General features: G+C 37.7%; 2 protein-coding genes across 4 annotated transcripts; one reads left to right on the forward strand and one right to left on the reverse strand.

Annotated features, from left to right (window-relative positions):
• Positions 1–4,699: 4,699 nt before the first annotated feature.
• dharma lies at positions 4,700–6,583 on the forward strand. Its single transcript, XM_034310756.2, has 3 exons — positions 4,700–5,068; positions 5,452–5,633; positions 6,369–6,583. Exons 1-3 carry the CDS (start codon positions 4,750–4,752, stop codon positions 6,435–6,437), a joined length of 570 nt encoding a protein of 189 aa, XP_034166647.2. The 5' UTR covers positions 4,700–4,749; the 3' UTR covers positions 6,438–6,583.
• Positions 6,584–6,600: 17 nt separating this feature from the next.
• clip3 (CAP-GLY domain containing linker protein 3) lies at positions 6,601–24,110 on the reverse strand. 3 transcript variants are annotated; one of them, XM_034310755.2, is made up of 14 exons: positions 23,961–24,110; positions 20,955–21,106; positions 20,627–20,766; positions 17,498–17,591; positions 16,408–16,569; positions 15,705–15,823; positions 15,337–15,573; positions 12,121–12,256; positions 11,748–11,894; positions 10,934–11,068; positions 10,040–10,163; positions 9,744–9,808; positions 9,239–9,311; positions 6,601–9,129 (listed from the first exon to the last, which is right to left on the reverse strand). In XM_034310755.2, exons 2-14 carry the CDS (start codon positions 21,082–21,084, stop codon positions 9,072–9,074), a joined length of 1,620 nt encoding a protein of 539 aa, XP_034166646.1. In that variant the 5' UTR covers positions 21,085–21,106; positions 23,961–24,110; the 3' UTR covers positions 6,601–9,071. The 3 variants fall into 3 exon arrangements, with proteins under 3 accessions (XP_034166646.1, XP_034166645.1, XP_034166644.2); XM_034310754.2 differs by lacking the exon at positions 23,961–24,110 and adding an exon at positions 23,844–23,932 and having other exon boundaries at positions 6,601–9,126; XM_034310753.2 differs by lacking the exon at positions 23,961–24,110 and adding an exon at positions 23,844–23,918.
• Between the last annotated feature and the right edge of the window lie 401 nt (positions 24,111–24,511).

Genomic DNA, 24,511 nt, shown 5'->3' on the forward strand with positions numbered 1-24,511 from the left:
CCCCAAACATGGCAAGACAGAGTGACACCATTTAGCTCCTTTGATCAGAAGTGAAGAGGAGAGTGTGCCAATACACCAGCGTCTCTGAGATCTGCCAGACAACCTTCACTCATGCACCACTCACACAGATAGCCTCTATTAATCTTCCTCCTTACTCAGCCAGTAAGCCCAGAAAGTGGTATAGCTCTCACTCATTCGCTGCATGGGTAGGGATCCTTCTGTGATAATTCACTGCATCCGTCTGAAAGGATTACTCACTCTGCTCATTATGAACAAAACACACTGTAATTATGCAATGGACTGGATTTATTTGCTGTACCCACACTTTAATTATGAAGGCAAGACGAGCTCCCAAAAATGGCCCATTCAGAAAAGCAATAGCACATGTGGCCAATGAGGTGTAAAGGTCGGGAGGTCACAGGCTTCATTACAGAATGGAGCCAAAGGTGAAGTTTATACTCTCTCAATGTCATATAAAAACCAATGGTGTAGTTACATCGCTGATCAACACTATAATTAATGATATGTAAATGTTTATTGCAATCACATCCACATTGGCTGCCTCAGTGCAGTGGTGGCTCAGTGGGTAAGGCTCTGAGTTACTGATCAGAAGGTTGGGGGTTCAAGCTGCCACTGTTGGGCCCTTGAGCAAGGCCCTTAACCCGCTCTGCTCCAGGGGTGCTGTATCATGGCTGACCCTGTGCTCTGACCCCAGCTTCCTAACAAGCGAATATGGGATATGCAAAGAAAAGCATTTCACTGTGCTGTAATGTACATGTGACAAATAAAGGCTGCTTCTTCTGATTACTGATCTGGTTCAGAGACACATGCCCTGGATGATGGAGTTGACATGAAAAACCTACACATACATTACTATATGTATGGGTAGATCGGTTTGTGTAATGTTTGTAAAAGTGCATGTGTGTACACAAATGTTTGTGTTTGAGGACTGGTGTGTTTGGGAGCCCTTCAGCTATAACACAGGTGCACTGATTCTCTTTCTGTTCATGAAAAAAAAAAACCACATTCTCCAACAAAATGACTCTCAGCTTATAGACCTTTGGAGACGCCACGACAAAATATCTTTTTATTTGTTTCTTGTGCACGACTGACTTCAGTTTTTTGTATTTCGAGAATTGTGCCCATTTTGGCTTAGTGGACTGTTCGCGTGCATCTGTCTATAGTTGTGCAACCTTCCGTTGCTTTGCAACTGATAAACAATTCCAAGACTTGGTCTAAATCAGCGCATGGACGGCGGGGAAGCTCACGCGCGCTTAATATCCTCGTTAGCTTCCTCTTGCTCGCAATAATGAAATGGGAGGCACGTGCTCTCAATATGTCTCCATAACGCATCTCAGGGAAAGGCAGACTTTAATTAAAGAATCAGCCTGGTCGCTTACCCAACAGATTAAATCATGTGCACGTCATCTTTAAGCAAAGCATAAATTAACCCAAACGTGGCCCCAATAAATAAATAAACAAATAAATAAATAAGCCTAATTCATGAGCAGGGTTCTGTACATACCTATTCAAAAAGCCCCACTCTTACAATGAGTCATTCAGTGTTTTCATTGTAATTTCGTAATGGTTCTCCTTTAAGGGATTATTTTTTGATATAAGAGCTCCCTCTTCTGGCAGTGCTCTGTACTGCAAGACACCTATCACACAGGCTTTGATGTCATGTCCTCACAACAACTACTTTTCATGTTTGCAATGAGCTCAAATGTTAAATGGATGCATTAACTGATGATGTCTTATTCTGCAGTTTTTTTAGAGGGGTAATGAATGCTTTGTCAGGACAGATGATTGGTGATCAACACCCTGCAGTCTATGATGGCTTGAGACAACAGGACAGCAGTTGTCTTTCCCAGTCATAGAAAATATTTTAGCATAATTCTGAAATTGCTTGTTTCTCTTGCCTAAGGAAAATCCATATGTATATCATTCAAAACTATAAAATGCAAACCAAAACAAATAATCAGTTAACACTGTAATAGGTTGACCCTTAACACAAAAATTTGTTGTTGTACCTTTACTTAGAAGCACTCTTTTTTTTCTATCTATATGAGAGGACACTTTCATGGGACTAAGTCTGGCAACCTGACCCTCAGACTTTGACTGAACTATGTTTAAATGTAATGTACTTGCCTTTAAAAACAAAAAGAAAAAAAAGGGGATAAATCATAAAACCTTCTGCAGACAGCAGGGCAAATCAAGGAAACATTTGATCTTTAATATATTTGCTTTATCTAGGCTAAACTATTGGAATGTAGAGAGTATTATGTACAAAATAAGATGTTATATGTTGTGAACAGTTGCAGTTTCCTAAACACTAATGTGTGACACGTGATGCATGGTGGTAGCAGACATTGTCATATACATTCCTCAATATTTTTACTCCCCTTTGCATCATACTATTTGGCCTTTGGTTCTGGCTCACACTCTTGGACTGAATATGCTCTAAATAGGAGCTTTATCTTTCAGTAAATATGAACCTGTTTCTGTTTTTTATACCAAAGACTAAAGATAACACTCTTCTCTTTCCCAGTTTTTCTACATTTGTCTTAAACTTGTTTAGATGTTGCACAGTTGAATCTATTTTTTGCCATTTTTGGATTCATGTCAGGTTCAGTGAACCCTATGTTGCATGCTCAGATCAGAGCCACTGCTGGGAGCCCTCACTAAAGGCGTGCATTTCTGCTTGAAAGAGGTTATGCCTTTGCTAATTGCCTGTTGGCCCGAATCGAATCCTGACTGCAGTGGTGGATGATCATGCTCATGTGTGCCTGCTACTCACAGAAATGTGTATCAGAAACCTGAAAATGGGTCACATCAATTCATAATTCAATGTTATGCTCAGAGAGATTTTCTTTTAGTCTGCACCATGTGGTGCTGTGCTATTTTCATTGTTAGCCAGTGCTGCTTTGATGGATGTTGATGTTTTTAATGCCTGAGCTGCTGCTTTCATCTTTTACTACTACCTATTGGATAATATTGCATTCTTAATCTGTTCTACAGATCTATAATTTAGTGGTATAAAGCACTCCAAAATTATAGCCAGTGAAAGGGCTGTGTCATGATCACAAATATTTCCATCTTTTCTAAACATTCAATAGCTTTTAAAAAACTACTGAGACTCAGCTGATAATGTCAGTGTGTATTGTTAATGTAATATTTTTTATGCACAGGAATAAAGTCCATGTGGTTATCAACATGGAAACTTTCACAGGAAAGACCTGTGGTTTCAACATTATTTTTCATCTATTACTTTTAAGTTAATCTCAGTTTATTAGCATGTTTTAGAGGAAAATGGATGAGATCCACAATAATTGTCTTTAAATTGGATAGACTTCTCAATTTCTATTCAAAACAGCACTGTCAGTCAGAGATACAGTATAAACATATAACTAAGTGGTATAAGTTAAAATTATTTAGAATTTACTCTATAGCCTAATATTGTTTAATTATGCATATGATTTCATTTTAAACTAATTTTGAAAAACAAAACAAAATAAAACAAAAACTCGAGCTGTTAACGCTTTAAATAATTGCACCCTATGTGAAACAAAAAGATGGCGACATTGTCACTCACTATATTCCACCAGGGGAAGAGACTGTACTTCAGAGCCACTGAGTGCTCTAATTCTTTCAATTAATGAAATAAGCAGCAATTAGTATGTTTTAACCTGTACGAACACCCTTTACAGAATAAAACTGATAAAAAAGAACAAGTCCAGACCCCATTTATTCAAGCTGATCACAAGACTTTCGTCTATACAGCAAGTCGACTTTCATCTAATAAACTTCAGAGAAATTTGCTGCTCTTCATTCGCGTTTGCGCTTTGAACTCCTAACATCAATGCGTGACGTCATCACTCCAAAGCCCATCAGAGTCTGAGGTCACATGTATGATTTAATGCAGACCTATCTGATGTTCCACACGGTTAATAAAGTGAAAATTGGATGAAACTTTAAATTGCATTAAATTATTGACACACTATTATTTTTTAAAAGACGTTTTATTTGGTTTATTTAATTATTTAGCTCCTACAATGTATCAGAATTATATATTAGCTATATTATTTGATTATTACTATCATATCGTCGCATAGTGAGAAATAACTTAGGTTATTGCATTATTTGAATGATTCCTTATGTAATAATGCCTGACATGTGTCACCCATGAACAGCCAAACCAGGGGAAACTGTAAACAGTAACTGCACTGGTTTTAATACAGGATTGGCTACATGTAATCGATTATAGCATATAAACCATAATTATTTTGATTATGCAAACATACTAGAATATATCAGATAAACTAGTATTACAACTTAAAGTACATTTCCTCTTATTATTGTCCATGTATTGTATTTAACATTTCAGATCTCGAGATCTTTAATTAGGCCTACATATAGGCTTACTATAGTTAAGTGTTTTTAGTTTTAACTTTTCTCTTGAACAGAAAAGTGTCAAAGTAATCAAAACTTACAGAGGAAGTACAAAGGATCTCAAGCTCCTTTAAGTGGCATATCAAAAGATAATTGCCTTGTAGTGGACCTTTGAAGAACCTTTGTACTTCCACTATGAATACAGAGGTGATAATTGCCCAATAATGGAGTTATTAATCCTAACCTTGGGCTTAAGATGGTGGAGAGAATAAATATCAACCTTACTTCAGACTGAGACAGAACAGCCTGAGAGTTACCAGAACCACGATTTCATGATTAGAAGATAACTGAGAAACGAACATGGATGCATCGAAGTTCTCCAATTTCACTATTGATTACATTCTGGGGGAAAGAACAGGACCTCACACACATGCAGACCTCTCATCAGCATCGCAGAACTTTCAGGAAGAGTTCAGCAAAGTGAGCCTGCCTTCAGTGAGTGGGTTTAATGCTCAGGCTAGCGGGGTGCCAGTGATGGGTTTCCCTGCGCCCTGCCCGGGCATCTACGATACAGCAGCTTGTTATAACACTTTCCACTGCTGTGGACCTGTCACTTACTATCAGACCAACTTTAACATGGGTTACTGCGGCGGGGAGCACTGGATTCATGGCCAGCCAGGTAAGGCTTATACTTCTAATAGGAACTAATATGTTTACATGCATTTGATTAAAAAAAAAAAAAGTGCATCTCTGCTCATACAAAGTCCTATATTCTGCATATTCTATAAATTCTATACATTCTATTCCATACATTCTATTCTATACATTCCATTCCATACATTCTATTCCATACATTCTATTCTATACATTCTATATTCTGCATGTCGCTGGAATTTTATTTTAAATATTAAGATATAATATTGAATATAGCCTACCATTCTGTTTCTTTGACATAAACTAAGTTATGGATAATAATCAGAGCAATCAGCCTACATCACTCTGCTACGCATATGTTAAATCTATTGGGTCAAGTGATTCATTTACAAATTTCTATTAATACAGATTACGACAAAGAGGAAAGTCATCAGAGTCCGCAGCACAGGCAGCGAAACCGCATTAGGACAGTGTTCACCGAGAGCCAGGTGAAGCAGCTCGATCAGCTCTTCAGCATCACCGACTACCCCACTGCGGAAGCGCGCGCACAGCTGGCGAGGAGCACGGGCCTGAGCGAAGAGACAGTCCGGGTAAGACAACTGCCTTCAGGGCCATTCACACCTCAGCTCTGGGGTATTTGATCGCAGTTTATTTTAAATCAAATGTCTTAATTTATCTGCAGTAGCATTATAACACAGGTTTCTGTAAACATGCGGCAAAACATGAAACATTCACAAGGAGAAGGAAGGCTTGCTAGAGTTTTAGCTGCATTGTAGTTGCAATTTGCCACATAGACAGCAGAGGGCGCTAATATACCAACGTACAATTGACAATACTCTTGTAAACGCAGCAAGACGGCCAACTTATTAACCACCCTGCAGAAAAAAACAGTAGAAACCCTCACAGAATTTGTAATGATTTTCATGGTTATAATGGGAATTGTATTGGTTTTAATGGAAACTGTAATGGTCCCTGTGGGTCTCTACTGGTAATATCTTACCCTCTATTGGTGGCATGTTATATCTAGTGGATACCATTAAGGACCAATAATGATAATGGTAATGGTTTTAATGGTTAGCTGATAGTTTGTAATGGTATTTATAGTGGAAACCATTAAAATTTCTTTAGAATGGGATGGTTTCTATTGTTTTTCTTTTCCAGCAGGGAAATATGTGATTTTCTCCAGAAAACCTGCAAATGAAATGAATCCTTACTTTATTTCTTGATAGTATGAACTGTATGTAGCACTGTGCTTGATGTGATTTCTTAAGTTTCCTTGTTTGAATGTAATACTGAATATTCTTTTTTTTCTCTCTTTCTTATAGGTATGGTTCAAAAACCGCCGGGCTCGACGCAAGAGGCAGAAAACCACAAGTGACTCAACAGAACCTTAAACAACTTATCTTATTATTTTTTTATTTAGAGCAGAACACTTGTTTTAAACAAAATAAAGCTTGATGTTTCACATAAACTGCATTGTTGTTTTGTACTTTTTTTTAACCAACAGGTACATTCATGTATGATTAAGTTTTCTACAAATCACAACAGGAAACCGTGTACGAAACACCAAATGTTTATTAATGGTATATCTATTAATGGTATATCCATAAGGGGAGAATTCCCACTTTATGTTATTAACATGCTAATACACTGCTGAAAAATAAGAAAGCACAAATTCATAATAACAGCATGCATTAGCCTAGTTAGCAAACCCAGAACTGACTCCAAGCATAACAATCATCACAAATATTTCTTGTAGTAGATAGTTCACATGAACACATAAACATGGATATTGTCACCAGGTTGTCCAACTGATGCACATTAAAAAATACATAGTGAAATTATCAAAATATATCTTCTTGGACAAATAAAGGTTTACAAATCAATAATATCAAGTAGCCTACATGACTGTGTGGATTAACAAAATGCATTAACTACTTAAATTTTTTTCCATCTCTTGATCTGTAAGGAATGAAACGGAGAGATATTTCATACGCTCTAAACCGCAGTTAAAGTATCTACCAACAATTTCTTTTGCAAATGAATGAAATGAAACATGTTTCGAAACTGAAGTCACAGGATTTTGATGGAACATGTATAGTATATTTTACTGAAATATGTATAGTTTAAAAAGTCACCCTAAAACAATACACTTGTCACAAATTGCCACATTTCAGTGATTGTGTTCACTACTGGTTATACTGTAGGACATTTCGCACTCAATCTTAAATGCCTTTCACTAGTCTCATACCACTACAGAGACAATGTTTGCACTACACAAAGTCAATAATACATGAATAAGTTGCAGTATGATAACACTATGGAAAAAAAATATATCTAGATCTGTTAAAGCAGTGTTGCTTTTGACTTTTTTTTGCAGTTCTGTTGATCAAGTTGCTCATAGAAAAGGTGCACAAGCCAATTTTGTCTTTTTCCCCCTCACAGATTGCCAATAGCTGTAGACCAATGATGAGTCCCAATTCCTCTTAATGCTGCTTGTGATGAAGGTAAATGACATGACCCAAAGCAGTTAAATTAGATAAGGGCAGAAAATTGAGAGACTGGAACTCTCTGTCATGCTGTGCTTACGTACACTAATATGTCAGCCGTATTCAAAGAGCAAGTTGACGTAGGTTAAATATTGCTGTTTATTTATCTAAGCACTTGCTGACAAATATTTACACACTTTTCTGACTGCTAGAAGTGTTGAAGTGGAGCATTAATAAGACCTTTTAAAACTGAAATGAGATCTATATATAGAGACGTTTCAGAAAATTATGTACAACAATTTATTGTAGATTAATTAAGTATTATTGGATCGTTAACTCATGAAATGATACCTTTTTAAAATTACTTTCCAAAAAAAATCTGTTTCAGTGTCACTCCATTATATAATTTGACTGATTAGTTAATTAACTGAACATACTTATTCTTTACACAGGTGATTATACTAGGATAGTATTTGTCCTATTTTTTGGTTTACATAGAAAATTACAGAATTATATGAGTTTATTAATTAACCCTTTAGCGTATGTAGTGTACTGTGGTAGTATGTATTATTATTAATTACAGGATTATTAATTGCCCTGTATACCCATGTCTGCCCATTGTCATGCAGAGCACAACAATATGAATATAATGCACACTTCCATTGTGAACAGCAATTATAATAACAATAAATCCTGTCTCCTGTAGCTTTAGATAATGTGTCGTTACTTTATGTCATTGCATGTGCAAATTTAACATCTCTTATAATGACATTAATTATCCATATACAAACAACAACTACTGAACTAACTAATGAAAAGGCATTTAAAAGCTTGGTTTTCTACTGAACACTGAAATTATAACAGTGCACAATGAATCAACAGCACCCACAATCAATTTTAGGCCAGGGCATGTGGGTAAACTGAATAAAGCTGCTTCTTAAAATAAAAAGACACAACCAAAGCCCACAAAGACATCTGCCTTTATGTTTTTGTGGCCTTCATTTTAGGGTGATTTTTGGCAACATAAAATTATCTACATTTTTTGTACTAATGAATGGCTTTTTTTAGGGTTACCTTTCCCTAATTCAGAATTCAAGATACCTTGTTCTTTTACTGATCATTTAACAAATGGAATGCAGGACACTGTTTCTTTACAAGGCACTAGTTTTTGCTATTGAACTGCAGTCAAAGGGGAGGCTGGGAGAGGGACCTTGCACATTTGTGCCTCTGACAGTCTGCATGATTCTTAGAGAAAAGCCCAGGTTAAGGATGGACGGCTGCTCAGGCAGTGCTAGCTCAGTGCTTTAAGGTTTTGAGCTAGTTATAAGAAGATTGGGAGTTTAACTGCCAGAGAACTGACGAACCCTTGAGCAAAACCTTTAATCCTCAGCTCCATGTTGGGATTATACTGTATCTCATTTGTAGGTCGCTTTGAAAAAAGCGTCTGCCAAATGAATAAATGGATGGACAGTGAGAGGGGAACTGTATCATTTGGGAAGGAACAGAAAGATGGGGTGGGAGGAGTAATAAGTAGTGAGTTTAGGATTGCATTTCTGCACGTAGCATCCAGGGGAACCAGCAGCAGAACAGCAACCTGCTGAAACAGGGTAAAAAGGTCACAGGTGAGGTCCTGGTGTTATATTACTTCAGGGTTTTTAGAGTTTCTGGAAATATATATTACTGGAACACATGGCAGGCCAGCATACCTGGATATGGAGTTCTCGGATGTGATGTCTTTGGGAGACCTCACCGCACTGAAGTTACGCTTTGGCTGGGACACTGGGGAATTCACAAGAGAGGATTGTCATCATAATATCATTACTAATAAAAATTATTTAATGTTTATGAAAGTATAACAAGTCCACATGCAGTGGTCTATGAGAGACATCTGAATTTCCTATATACTATATTCTGACAGTCGAATCAGCAGAATCATTACAATATCTGTTATATTCTATAGCCAACAGGTGGGGTTAAATACAAAAAATGTATACATAAAAATAGAATATACGGTCTATGCATATCTCCAAAGCAAATGAGAAGTAAATGTGCCATATTTGTATAAGAAACAGTGTTACATATAATGCATATACAGTATGTTGAAATTTGCATGCTGGTCTAAAAATACCTCATACACAGAGAAGACATATGAACTGAATGAAATATTTTAGTAGATAGACAGCAAAAGATGAGCATGCTCCTTATACTTACTAGTCACCTGGTGAACTTTCTTCACCAGCTTCCCATCACCCTGGGATTCTTTCGGTCCTCCAATTCTGCAGATTACAAAAGTTCAGTGATGCTTTACAATCATACGTCTTAAAACAGAGCAGAGCCATTTACCAGTGCCACTGAATCTTTTAAAATCTCACTGGTGGGCAGTGGTAGCTCAGTGTTTAAAATGTTGGAGTTCAAATCCCAGCACTGCCAAGCTGCCACTGCTGGGCCCTTAGCCCTCAACTGCTCAGATGTATAAAAAATGCTACTAATAACTGACAATATTTTACCTCTGAACGCGTGAAGGTGGTGCAAACACTCCATATTTGGGCAGGCAGCTGAAGTAGCGAACTCCAAACACAGAGCCATCATGTTTCCCAGTGGGCTGCTCCAATTCCACACCAAACCAAAAGCCTAGGGAGAATCCCAGACAAACACAGATATCGTGATCAGCGTGATCCTTATGACATGCACTGTATTTATAATTGCACATAATACAGACTGCCAGAATTTTTTAATCTATTTGTTGTAATTCAAATATTTATGTGCACAGGTTGATTTTTTTGACCTGGTTTTGCTCAAAGGATTTTAGTTTGATGTTCTTAATGTATATTTATAAATGCATTTATAAAAAATGGCTTCTAAATATTTACAGTTTAAGGCAAGACTTGTTTATTCAAGTATTTCCAATGAATATGGTCACAATCCACAGTTATTTAATCGATCCTCATAACCAAAGCTAAGGTCAGTGCCACAATCAGCTGAAACTAATGTGAAACTAAGACTGGCACTAGGAAACTGTAATTAAGACCTTTCGCTGCTCAGGGTGTTCACGCAGGAGCTAGAGCAGGAGGAAATTAGGAAGGAGGACAACAGAGGCCTTCAAAGCACAAATATAGCTAAAGCCTAAACTGAATAGGCCAGTATTAGATATGAATTCCCATTCCATAAAAGATTATCTGTTTGGTGATATATAAATGATAATGCTATCTGAGTGGGATTATAGCTAAGAAGTTAACAAAAATCACGCATGGTCTGGGAAAACCCATTAGATGTGGCTGAATTCTGGCAAACAGCCAAAAAAGATGAAACTTTGGGTTTCTAAAGTGGCAGCTGAGGCGAATACCAAAATATTGTCTCTGATTCCAAGAAATAGCTTGTAAATGTTTCAAGAATTGACATACCTGGTGCAAAGTCTGTTTTGCCATAAAAACGCACAATTCCTTGCTTCTGTCCAGCCACTAGAACCTGGTCTCCCACTTCAATCTTCACTCCATCAGGATCCAGACTGGCCACTGACAGAGATTTCCTCCTCAAAGCTAGAGGGAAAATGTGAGCATGGTTTGGGGAAAACTGTGTTTTACCATCCAAAGCCTTTCTCTCATAATTTTAATTATCCGATGAGTCTAAGGTTCTAGCTCTCCAGTACAATAATTAGTTGCTTTAATTACAGTGATTAGCAGTAAAATAGACAAATTTACTAGATCATTATAGTACTAGAATATAGTTATTTAACTACTAATAATTATAATAGTAATAATAGATATCTTTTATGTAATATCGCACAAGCATGAGGCTGTGATTTGGCTGTAGTTAATCACACATTGTGAGTGTGATATTGCTTTTATACAACAGTTCTATACACAAGAAATTAATACAGAGTAACTGACACAATATGGCCAAATTTATTTTTTTTTAATTTTTGCTCCATCAATGAAAATATTTCATAAAGAAGCCACAGCTGGATAGTGTTGTGTGCTGCCATGCACACAGACTCACTGACAGCCTGTAGTAAGTAATGGTAATTGGAATTGGAAATTTATGTAGTGATGACAGACAAGCACTGTGATATGCATGGTGAAACGTACCAGTGCTGTTATACTAAATACCAGCATTCTTTGAACGCCGTTTGTCCAGTCAAATTAGTGGATTTGAATTAACTGTTGCATAACAGAAAATATGGTAACATATATTTTGACATTTTCATATTTTACTCACACTTCTCACGATCTTTCTCTTTCTTCTCTTTCTTGATTTTGCCAGTGACACGGGAGAAGTCCATGCGGGGGGTTTTGGGAGTGGAGGTGACTGAGGAAGGAGTTTGATCCACAGCTTTTTTGATTTTGGACACAGGGGCAAAGATTCCTGCAACATAATAATAATAATAATAATAATAATAATAATAATAATAAATGTTTTATTCTTTTATTAGAATTTATAATAATAATTTTTATTAAACAGTGTCTTTCTCTAACTTAAGGTCACTTTACAAAATCCATGACATGAGTTGTGGAAAAATAAAGGTAAAAATCAGTAATTAGTATTTAATGAAAATTTCTAGACCAATATTAAAGGATGAAGATGTGCGTACCCAGTTTGGGAGGGCAGATGAAGTAGCGGACTCCACCCACACTCCCATCATTCTTGCCCTCTGGCTCATCCAGCTCAATGCCCACCCACTGACCACTAGCAAACTCAGTGGTTCCACAGAAACGAAGAGTGCCCGTCTGAGGAAGAAAACAGGCTATATATTAGGCCAGAGAAATGAGCCTGCATGAAAAAAAATCTTTAACTCTGGAACTCTGGTTTAACATTTTCTTTTAAATTTTAACTAAGGTATAAAATGTACTAAGGTACAAGCTGTCTTGTTAAATTACTTTTTATATAAAATCTGCAGTGATCTATATATACATACATACATACACACATATATACATATATAAACCTTATTGATTTACAGGAATGCCTAATTAGACAATTGATGCAATACAGACAGATAAATGTTACAGCACTGTGGTGAATAGAGTATGTTATTATGTGTTGCTCTGTCTGTGTTACAGTGTTCAGATGAGAGGGCCAAGGACCCTTATTAGGGTTTCCTTTACAACACAGATGAGTAAGAACACATTTATTTTGTTTTTAGAAAAAAAATGCTTTCGGCATTCTGGTACTCAGTAATATTAACATGACAATTTAATATCCAAGAAATAAGAACAGGGTGTACTGTTTTAGGAAAATCATCAACAATGGGGTGGTGTGTTACCACCTCAAAGTTGATTATTTTCCTATAACAGCACACCCCACTACATTTTATTTCTCTGGTGCCATAGTGATATGCCAATGCAATTGTCAAATCAGTGAAATTAATAACAATTATTAATTAACAATGTTCAACTAAGTTCAGTTGCTGATTTAACCAGGTTCAGTGACTAAACATGCTTTGGACATGCTAGGTGGCACTTTGTACTTTGTGTTGTACTTTGTTTGTAACTGGAACAGATGTACTCTGTACTAGTATTGTGTCCTTGCACTCCTGTACCTAGTAAGATACAAATTGAGAACAAATAAAAAGGTCAGTGACATGAAACCCATGAACCTACTAAAGAAATATCTGCAGGATTATGCAGGATTACGTGAATCATATTTAAGCAGATGCAAAACAGTATATGGGTAAACTAGGGAATGCACATTGGGTGGAATGGAATACCAGGCTATTGCTGAGCATCTCTTTCTCCCTCTCTCTCAATCCACCTTTCAGCATGTTTTTGTGAGGTGGGAGGAAAACATTTGTGGACATGGGAAGAACCGGAGAAATGCCTGCTGAAATATGAGTATACGCTGTGCTTTTGTAAATGCACTTTAACAATGGGGAGGCAGCCAGTCACGTAGGTTCTCACACCCTCTTTATTGAGAGTCAGAGAGAGACATATATTGTCTTACTCCTGAGAAACCTGCCTGTTTCAAAAGAGGTGCTGTGGCATGAAATGTGATATCATGTGCCATGCATCATTTTACTCTTAAAGAACACAAGCTTTTAATGTAGAGTCTGGAAGCGGTGTACCTAGAATTAAACTTGGTATATATACTGTGCATGCATGCACACAGGTGATGTAAAGATGCATCATAGCAAGATGCATCACGATGCAAAAATTTGTGCACTGTGGAAACGCACAATTCACACTGTGGAAATTAGCATTCTATTAATTATGCATCTAATGCAATTGCACTCTCTGAAAACCAGACGTCCCAGTCCGTGACCAGATTACAATGACCAACATGCATTACATGTTATACAGTAACACCACCATGTTATGAGAGTTAAAAAGAGCGCTTCAGCAACTTTCAAACAACACCAGCCCCGTGCCACTTCCATCTACAGTGCACGAGAAAGAGGTTGCGGAACCTGGACATTTTAGCTGACTTTGGAGCTCTATTTCCAAAAATGATGCCTCAGGCACTGTTACAGAGCTCATTATGTCTCAATCACTTTCAGACTTTGTTTATTCAATCAAATTTTCAGGAGAATTTTAAATTATTTATTTATTTTTAAGATATGGTGAACCTGTAGTACACTTTATTTACAATATTAATCCTCTGTTATTTTTTTTCTTCATTCAAATTTTGTTTAAAATATTCTGAGAATCAAATTTAATTAAATTGTGAAGCCGGTATCATGAATCGAATTGAACCAAATCGTGACCAGAGTGCATCGTTACACCCCTAGTACACACACATACATACACACACACACATTTATGCAACTACTTTTTTCCTGGTCAGGGTTACAGTGGATTTGGAGTGTATCCCTGGAACACCGGGTGTGAGGCAGGAATACACCAGGATTTTGATGCCAGTCCATCTCAGGGCACCATGCACACACATTCATATATTCATTAACATCTATGGGAGTTAAGACTAGCCAATGCACCTACCAGAAGGTTTTTGGGAGGTACAAGGAAAGCAGAGAACACTGAGGAAACCTATGCGGAGACTGAGAGAACATGCGAAACTCCACACAGACAGTTACCTGAGCTCAGGATCAAACCCCACTATCCACTGCTACTTTTTAAAAATATTAATTTATAAATTCTAGGCTTCCAAGCATCCATCTTCTAATTGTTACAGAGAAATGTTTGTATGTCTTTTAAGAAAGTAACACAGTAAGCAATTTACAGCTTTTTAGATAAAACCTAATGGAAGCTGTTTGGTATTATTTGCAGAAACAGAAGCAAGTATGAATGATAGCATCTCCAGAAGAACAGATGCTTGGAATCACTTACCAACCAATTTTGCACTGCATAACTTATCTTCACAACCTATCATGCTACTGCAGCTATCTATTATTGCTCTTGCTGTCAATAGATAGTTAGCTAGCTAAATGCTAGCTAGATAGACTGAAATTTGCCCTGATAGCATTACTCATACTAGAGTTTACTGACAGACTGTTGACCCACAATTTGGGTGCATCACTTACTGTACAGGTGTCATGTGACTCCCGCACTTGAACATTTCAACAGTGTAAAGTCAGTCAGTTATATACTACTTCCTACTGTATGAACAATACTAGTAACTGTATACAGTAAGAACTGTAATTTCTACTGTATAATGAACAATACTAACAGCTAATAGAGCCAGATGGAATTCAATTAACACTGACGTAGATTTTTGTCCTTCAAAAAAAGGAAACTTAACCTGCTCGGTGCCCAGTAACTATGCTGTAGTGGTCTTCACTGGTCCTTTTTCATCCCTCTATTTTAGTTTTTGTCCTTTTAATTTTTATTCTTCTGTGTTTGTGTTTCCCACTCACCTTCATGTCATCCAGAACCACTCGGTCACCCAACTTCAGGCCGAGAGAAGACAGCATGAGGTTGCCAGGAATGTTGTCATAGTTGGGCAAGGTGACACGGGGAAGGTTACAGCTGAGGGGCACAGCATCTAACAGTAGCTGCTTTAGCTCTTTAGCCACCATGGCTGCTTCTGCTTTATCCAGACTCATGTCCATGGGATCAGGAACCACATCAGCAGGGACTTGGCCCTTATCATTCTGGTGAAGTTAGTGGAATGATTTGGTGTAAAAAAAAAAAAAAAAAACATTAGCTGACTGAAGAGAGCTAAACAGACTGATGAGAGCTAAACAGACTTTTGAAGAGAACTAAACAGACTCATGACTCATACTCTGACAGTAGGGTTGGCTCCATGCTCCAGAAGACACTTGACAGCTCCCAGGCAGAGGTTGGAGGCCGCAATGTGCAGGGCAGTGCCATAGTAGAAGTCACTGCAGGTAGAGTTGAGTACTGCAGAGAAAACAGACGAGCAGGCATGTTATCAAACTAATGAGCTGCCCCGCAGCTTTAAATGCTCATTAGTTGCTTTATTATCGGCTTTTCATGGAATGCATGACATTTCCAATTAAATTATGACCTTATATGTTGAGACTTAAACGGTATGATTATATTGTATTTTCTTTGAAAGTAAACATCAATATATAAACAGGGACCTATAAGTACAGCGTAAGGGCTATATTTTCCTGTAGTACCTCCTGATCATGCTCAGAGCCATGAAAACTACATTCTGAAAAAAGTAATGACGCATTCTGCACTGAAGCCATGCACAGCGAGAGAGAGAGAGAGAGAGAGAGAGAGAGATCATACATATCTAAACACATTACCAGTTAAATACAATAAAGAAGCTGCATAAGCGTGGAGTTGACCTGTTCTTATTGCTTCAGCGTATAGTTCATGTGGATTCTTTATTGTACACATTACCTGGTAATGTGTTCAGACATGCAGACCTGGTCAAAGCGACAGTTTGGAACATCTCTAACAGAGCGATGCCAAGATAAACAGGGTTTAAATGATGTGTATGTGTATAACCTGACCTTTAGGTTTAGAAGCTTTAAGCAGAACCCGGATCAGCTCAGGAACATCAAAGTAAGCAGCATAGTGGAGTGCATTCATGTTGGTCCAACGACTGCGGAGGCTGACATCTGCACCCAGAGCTATCAGCTGATTGGTCAGCCTGAGAGCTGCCTCAGGGTCTCCTGACAATCAATAATGAAATACAATTGTATACAAAGTTAGTACAAAATACAATTCTTTCCAAAAAATTACAGTGATATGCCAAATCTGTCCAGAATGATTTAGTCCATAACAAACAACCTTCACAGCATGGGTGTCAAAATCAATGTTCGGCTTCTTCTGAGTACTAGCACCTGCTTCTCATTCACATGCCGTTTAACAGCTATGTACAAAAGAACCTTCTTACAGACTTTAGCAAATCCTTACAGTAAAGACTGTTCAATCTGGCCATAGGGACAGTATTACAGAAACACCCTAACTGTAAATATGTTGTCTGTTTGGTAACCATGAGTACTACACTTAGGATCTCATTTAGGACGATAGTGATTACAGAATAACTGTTTTTTCTTAAGTCCAAACAGAAAAAGAGGCTTACAGAATCTGCCTAACTCTCCAAATTCTCTAAAAATGTCCTAACTTCACGATAACCTGAATGTTTGCTTCTGTTTTAAGTTTGGAAAAGACTGCTGTTATTCTTGTACTTAAATTATGTATCTCCTTAGCTTTTAGTTATTTCATGCTTGTGTTACTTTACTGTCTGGCTGCTTTGTGTTCATTTAGTTTTTGTACTCCTTCACACTTCCATGCTTGCAGCCAGTCTACTTTCATTCATTGTTAGTTTGTCTTGTTATCTCTTTCTTTACACTGTAAATAATTCCTCATGCACAAGCGTCCACAAGGGATACTGCAGTATCTACTGTCCTATATGGCACCCAATAGCAGTTGTATCCATGTGCCAAAGTAGTGCTTGGATTTTAAGCTTATCTTCTTTTAATAAGACTATTAAACAAGCAATAACTAAAACACACACAGCAAAATTAAGAACTTGGTCTGATGAAAAGACCTTGATATGAGAGGACCTAGAGCCTGAGACCATGGCCAGTCACTCACCCACTCCATGAGCCCCTGCTTTGCAGCTGTAGTGCAGCAGGGTCATGTCCGTCAGTCCATCGCGGTCATTAACATGACATCCACGCTTTAAAATCTGGAAGGCAAGAGCTCAGGTTTACGTTTATGGCATTTGGCAGACACCCTTACCCAGAGCGACATACATTTATCTCATTTATACAATTGAGCAGTTGAGAGCAGAAGTGCCTTGCTCAAGGGCCCTGTAGCTTGACAGTGCTGGGACATGAACTCATGACCTTCCAATGATTAGTCCAACATCTTAACCACTGCTGTGTCAGTGCTGAGTGATGGGAGAGGAAAAGAACAACATCTGCTCATGACTATACACTGGAAAAACTCTTGAGTGGCCATTAACAGGATTAGCTCTTTACACAATAATGAAGGATGTGATGAATTAGCAGGTGTGATGGATGAAACAGGAATACAGTTCTGCTGAGTCATTCACACAGCTGTATCAGTTTCACTTTCCACCAGACTCTCAGAGATCACTTAGAACGGGCAGCCATTTTGTATAAGGATGTGAGTGTGGGTACATGGAGGATGGTGTTTGAGAGGATGGCAGCGCTAAATAGGCTTGCAACATCATGTGAAATATAAACTGTATGATCATACAATTGCACCCTCTAGCAATTTTTGATGACTGACCCCCTTGACCCCGAGAAACCAGATAAACACATGTGGCTGCCTATTTCGGAGCTGTAAAGTTTTCAGTTTTATTGCCCCATAGATATGTTCATATTTCCTGAAAAAACATGCCTGCAGCATTTAAAACTAATTTTCTCTATATATTAGCTGTTTACTGTCCACACCTGCAACAGCTGAGCTAATTGTAAGTTATGTCCATGCCAAAGACAAGTTTCAGCTGGTGCAAATTTGACAGAATGAATAATCAGGGTGTATGCTAAAACAAAACTAAATAAAGACCCCTATGCCTAATGAGACAGTGCCCCAACCTCACCAAATAGGTTAAACTGCATTTTATTCAGCATGGGGAGTGAAGGTATCTCAGGGAGAGATAAGGGAGAGATGATTTCATTTCGAACAAGATACCTGTGACATAAAAAAATGGCACAGACATAAAATAATATGTAGTCATGTTTTGTTGGACTACATCTAATTTACCCAAAAATTCAAAACAAACCTGTACCAGAATGTACAGCCAGTAGTCCTTTCAATGCTTTATTCAATGCTTTATCCCTGCATTTGCTTTGAACAGAATCAGTTTTAGCCAGTTATATTTCCTTAAAATTTAACCAGCTTTTTCATAGCTTTTTTATTTCAAGGGCAGCTCTTTTCAGACTATAGGTTGCTACTGGTTAAATTTTAAGGAAGTATAACTGGCTAAACTGATTCTGTTCAAAGCAAATGCAGGGACAGTGACAATTCATTTAAAGCATGGTTACTGTTACTAGTACTTCTGTTTTTCTTTAAAAAAAAAAAAGCATTGAAAGGACTACTCGCTGTACATGCTGGTAAAGGTTTGTATGGGTTTTTTGGGTAAATTAGATGTAAAGTAATGAGTAACAGGATTACTTTTTTTTCCAAGAAGCAAAGAGTAACTTAATCCCATTACATTTTGAAAGAAATAATTAGTAATTTGTAATGGATTACTTTTTTGAGTACTATCTCAACACTGGGTCCTCTTTGCTTTTTGGTCAATAGCACCCACTGGGCCAATTCCTAGGCACTGTAAAAGAGTAGCTCCTCTCACAGATCTGTCCAAAGGAGTGATTTAGAGCAAGACTCAATTTGGAGGACAGGCTAATGGAGTAGGCTTATCATCTTAGCCATCAATCTCTGCACCAGCTACTCTAGCGGTAGTCTCAAGAGATACAGGCAACACCATACACCTTTATCGATCCTCATAATATCGAAATCATTGTGTATGTTAGTGGTATAGAGAGATCAAGATCCACACATTACAAATGAGGCATTTTCAATTAATAATATTGAAAACTAATACACAGAATTAGGAATCAACAAAAAAATTGATCCCCACATCCCAAAATGGAAAACAAAATACATATTTGAACAACATGCATCACAATCCACATCACTTAATGAACATGTTGAGGCACAACAGTTATGAATCCCCTGCACTGAACAAGTAAGCACTTGTATTTCAACCTCTTCATATATTATCAAATTATGCTAAAATATGTCATTGCAGTTGTTAGCAACGCTGTTACTTGATATCTGACTCACTATAGAATTCATTTCCATCCCAAACCCAACAGAACTCATCCTGCTAATCAATTAAACTGAATGTCTGTAGTCGATCTGTTGTGCTATGGGTTAAAGTTTATTCAGTAAACTGCAGTTTAACTGTTGATGAGCCATGGATAGAAGTCGTAAAAGCAGAAAAATAACACCACATTTTAAGTTGGTTTTCCTGGTCATCAAATATTGTAATTGACCCCTGTAGTCTCTAAAGACTCCTTACCTAATATATATGCATGGGCGAGCAGTGCTCAATGGCACAGGAACGCAGCATGACTCTACAAACCACTTTCTACACAGCATCAGAAACCCGACTCCTCGTAGCAGCCAGATAAATACATCGATCCTTCTGTCCAAAAGGGCAACAACCTCAACTCTACAAAAACACACTATTAAAGATAAAGACAAAAGTCCACAATCTCTGTCAATAAGTAAATGAGTGAAGCTTAAATTTTAAAAAGACTTCAAATCTCTGCAAATATAAACAATGTGAAGACAAAATTCTGATGAATTGGTTGTATCACACTTATTGCACACCTATAAACCTAAATTGGTCCTCTGTTCCCTGTAATACAAAGCCAACGACGCATGCAATTTGATAAAGTACATGGCAAACTGCACCTGATGCAAGCGGTATGAAAAAATGTAGTTGGCACTGTGTCTAGGTGAAACCATATAATTAGAAAATACATGGCAATTTAATCCCCTTTAAACCTGACAAGTATTATTTTGAATAGAATAGAAAAGATGTTGCTTACACTGCATGCACGGGCATGTTTTAGACCATAACAGATTGTTTGTAAAGTTCGCCTGCATACTTGCATTTTAATGTATTTTGACCTGTAGTTTTATTGTTATATTGGTGTGCAAAACACAGGGACTGTCTCTCACCTCTTCGCCGATTATGTCAATCTTGTGCTGCACTTGTGGAACCCACTGACGGATGATAGCAAACAGCTCAGGAATGGTGGTGCAGGGATCCATCAGAATCTCCAAACAGGCTGGGTCATTCGGATCAAAGAACGTGAAGGCTGAAACAGCAATGAAGTATAAGTGGAATTTTTACTGAGTACGTTTTTTCAATTGAGTGACAACATTTAACTGAAACACAGTCAACTAATTCTAATGTAATTTCCTAGATTTGCATCATTACTCTTATAAAAGCGTACACATTTCCTTTCATTACACCTGTAAGGATAAAACATGTCCAGACACGCACCATAGTCTTTGGGGAGTGGGGCTTGAGCAGAGGGGTGGACTATGGGTTTCTTGCGAGATTCATGTTTTGGACTGGTACACTCAGAGGTAGGCTGGGCCTCCTCTACATCGGCAGTATCCTCTTTAGTCATTTTTTTCAGATATGACTGTGGCCTGGAAATAGAACATACAGAGAATCAGACAGCAGCATGGTGTAACCACTTTAATAATTCAGCGAGTGGTGATACCACGCATATACCTCTCACAGTTTGTTTTCTGATGTTGGTGGTTAAAAAGAAAATACATTTAGTTGTCTCAAAGGTTTCGCACAGAGGCACATCACCACAAGTGTCAGCCCGAGTGGTACAGAAGTGATTGAAGACCATTTGGCTTGACCTTTTGAAATTTATGTTACCATAGTTCCATTAATAAATATAAAAACATACAACTTTTCAGTTCAAATAATCAGCACCTGACTATTTTAGCTTTTTGCTATAAGCACAAATTACTAAAAAAAAAAAAAAAAAAATGTATATGATTATATGACCCTCGACTAACTCATACAAGTGGACTGGACAATGACCAAATTCCTTCTTTTGTTGTGAAAACACATACTTGTATGTAAATGTAAATGTTTTTAAATGTATTTAAAAACTTTTTTTTTTTAACAATTCCTTGACTGGTCTCCACAAATAATATCCTGTCTTATTAATCATGAGACTTGCCTGGCTGTTTGTTGAAATCCAACTGTAAAGACATGTTCATGTGGTATTTACATTATTAATAAAAGCCAAAAACCCAGATGTCTGTTGAGGTTTCTGGTGCTTTTTTTAAACAGTCCTGACCTATATTATTGTCAGAGTTTGTTACCTGCCTCAGATAATAGGCAGTATGAATACTGAATTCCCAGGGTAGTGGAAGCTGTGACTAGTGTCTACCCTGCAAAAGTAAGTAGAGCCTGCAGTCTGGAGTCTGGGAAACATGGAATGAGTCACTGATCACTGAATTATCAGCTACAATGCTTACAAGAAGCCATTCGACCATTTTAAAAAACTGAAATGCTGATTGTTGGGTTCCCTGTCTGTTAATGCTCAGTAATTATTTCAGGAAATGAGAGCCATGAGAGCCATGCTACACTAAATTAAACATTTCTTCAGTAACACATAACCTGTACAACAATGTGATGTATATTTAAATAACAACTACAAGTGTCTACTAATTCTGACTAAGTCTATCCCAGTCAGTAATGAATTGCAAAATAAGAGAACATGATTCTAGGAATGATATTCAACACATATGATTCCACACCACATCAGATTTCCCAAGACCTTTAAAGTACATGATCAAATTCATAGTAATACTGTAATCGCATGTACTGGATTATGGTGAACATGTTAGAGAACTCTGGTCAGTAATACTGTACAGAATTCAACAGTAAGACAGTGGGGTATCTGTTATTAATGACTGACCTGTGTTCCGCAACACATAATCCAGTACATCTGCTTCAGAGAACATCTTAAATAATTAAGTTTGTTGTTATATTTTTGTCTAAACTGTAACTAAATCAAACAGCACCTGAGTTACATAAGATCTAAAAACCTCTGAACAAAGAAAATAGTTATATATTAACACTAGATTCTGCAAAGCAGTTATATGGGTTAATAAATAAGCTTCTTATTTTCCAGTCTGACTTTACTCAGGACAGTTCACCATTTCATCCTTGATAAATAGCCCCTGCCTGTCCCCTTTTCAGTATATCGTTACCTAGCTTTAGCATTATGTTCATAACAATAGTTATATTTACTACATATTGATAATATAACATATTATAACAATAGTTACATTTACTACTTTTTAGACATACTGCATGAGCAGCAACAACATGATCCCATTACCAACACATTCTCTGTACCAGTCCCAGGAGACTCAGGGCACAAGGCAGGGGACACCCTGGACAGGGTGCCAACCCATCACAGGCCACAATCACACACACACACTCACACACCCATTCACACACTATGGACAATCTGGAAATGCCAATCAGCCTACAACACGTCTTTGGACTGAGGGAGGAAACCGGAGTACCTGGAGGAAACCCCCAAGGCATGGGGCAAATTTGCAAACCTCATGCACACAGGGCGGAGGGGAGAGGGGGGATTCGAACCCCAAACTTGGAGGTGCGGGGCAACAATGCTAACCACTAAGCCACCACACCCCCACCAACACATGCATAACAACCAATGTCGAAAAAAACCCAAAAAAACCAAAAAAAAAAAACCTAATAATTTATTCCATGCAGCTCCAGCTGCTAAGCACCGGTCTGGTGCAGATAAAGCTGGTCTTCTGGTTTGTTCACTACAGTTGGAATGCATTATGCAGGTAAACAGCTGTTTGTTAAGCAAACAACAATAACAACAACAACAAAAACTATAATAATAATATAGCACTCATTATACTGGTTTTACTTTCTTTAGGAGATAATAATAACAACAACGACAACAACAACAACAACAACAACAATAATAACAATAATAATAATAATAATATTAATAATAGCTGCATTAACCCCAAAATGACCCATTACTTTGTCATTGTGGTGTGGAGTACATGTAATTTAAGCTAAATAAATATTTACCAGAATTAAAAATAAAATGTAACCTTGTTAATATTACTGTTAATATACCTGCTAATGTTTGTCAGTATAACTGAGTTATCAATCACCACAGCACACAGGAAATAAACCAGTCAGTAATCAGAAAAGAGAAACGCCCCATCTACTGCGTAGAAGAGCAAGCAGCTGGGTTTCATGTGCAACCTCACCAAATACAACACCGAGCTTCGCATGAAAAAGATTCCTATTTCAACCGAGTCGCAGGTGAACCTCTGCGTTCTGATATCGTGTACATCCCACCTTTCTTCCTCCGTGTCAACAACAGAACATGGATGCTCCATGACGGAGAAAACAGCGTCCAACCCGCTTCCCCTCTGCATCACAAACACTGGCTCAGTGTGCAGGAATCTGACATACCTGATAACAAGCCGCAAAAACCCCAGCCTCTCTTTATTAACCCGCTGTTTTCAGCTGTGGCTCAGACAGAAGAACAGACAGATAGAGAGATGGAGAGATGGATGGATGGTGACTCGATGTGGATGCTGCTGTTGCGTTGCCCTTCTCTCTGCTTGCGTCACTGATATGACTCATGCCTGGACCACACGGAGAGCCAATCACAGCCCCGCAAACAACCAAGCATGATGCTGCTTCTAGAAACCTCACTCACACACCCGGATGCCATTTGCATTTAATGTTATACACAGTAGATAGACATATCACATGCAGGAAGGATTTCTGTGGGGTAATGGGGTAAAGTCAAATTCCGTTTATTTAGTCACTTATGATTGTACTCAACTCACTTTAATAGACACAGCAGTAATATTCACTCCATTATATTTATTCTCAGTACAGTTGGAAAATTAAAGTAGGCCAAAATAATGTATCCTCAGCTGAAAATGAAACGTTGCTTTCTAATCTGACACACATTAAAAAAAAAAAAAAAAAAAAACTATGCTAATGTGACAAAT

This window comes from Pangasianodon hypophthalmus, chromosome 14 (genome assembly GCF_027358585.1).
Source record: "Pangasianodon hypophthalmus isolate fPanHyp1 chromosome 14, fPanHyp1.pri, whole genome shotgun sequence".
NCBI lineage: Eukaryota > Metazoa > Chordata > Actinopteri > Siluriformes > Pangasiidae > Pangasianodon > Pangasianodon hypophthalmus.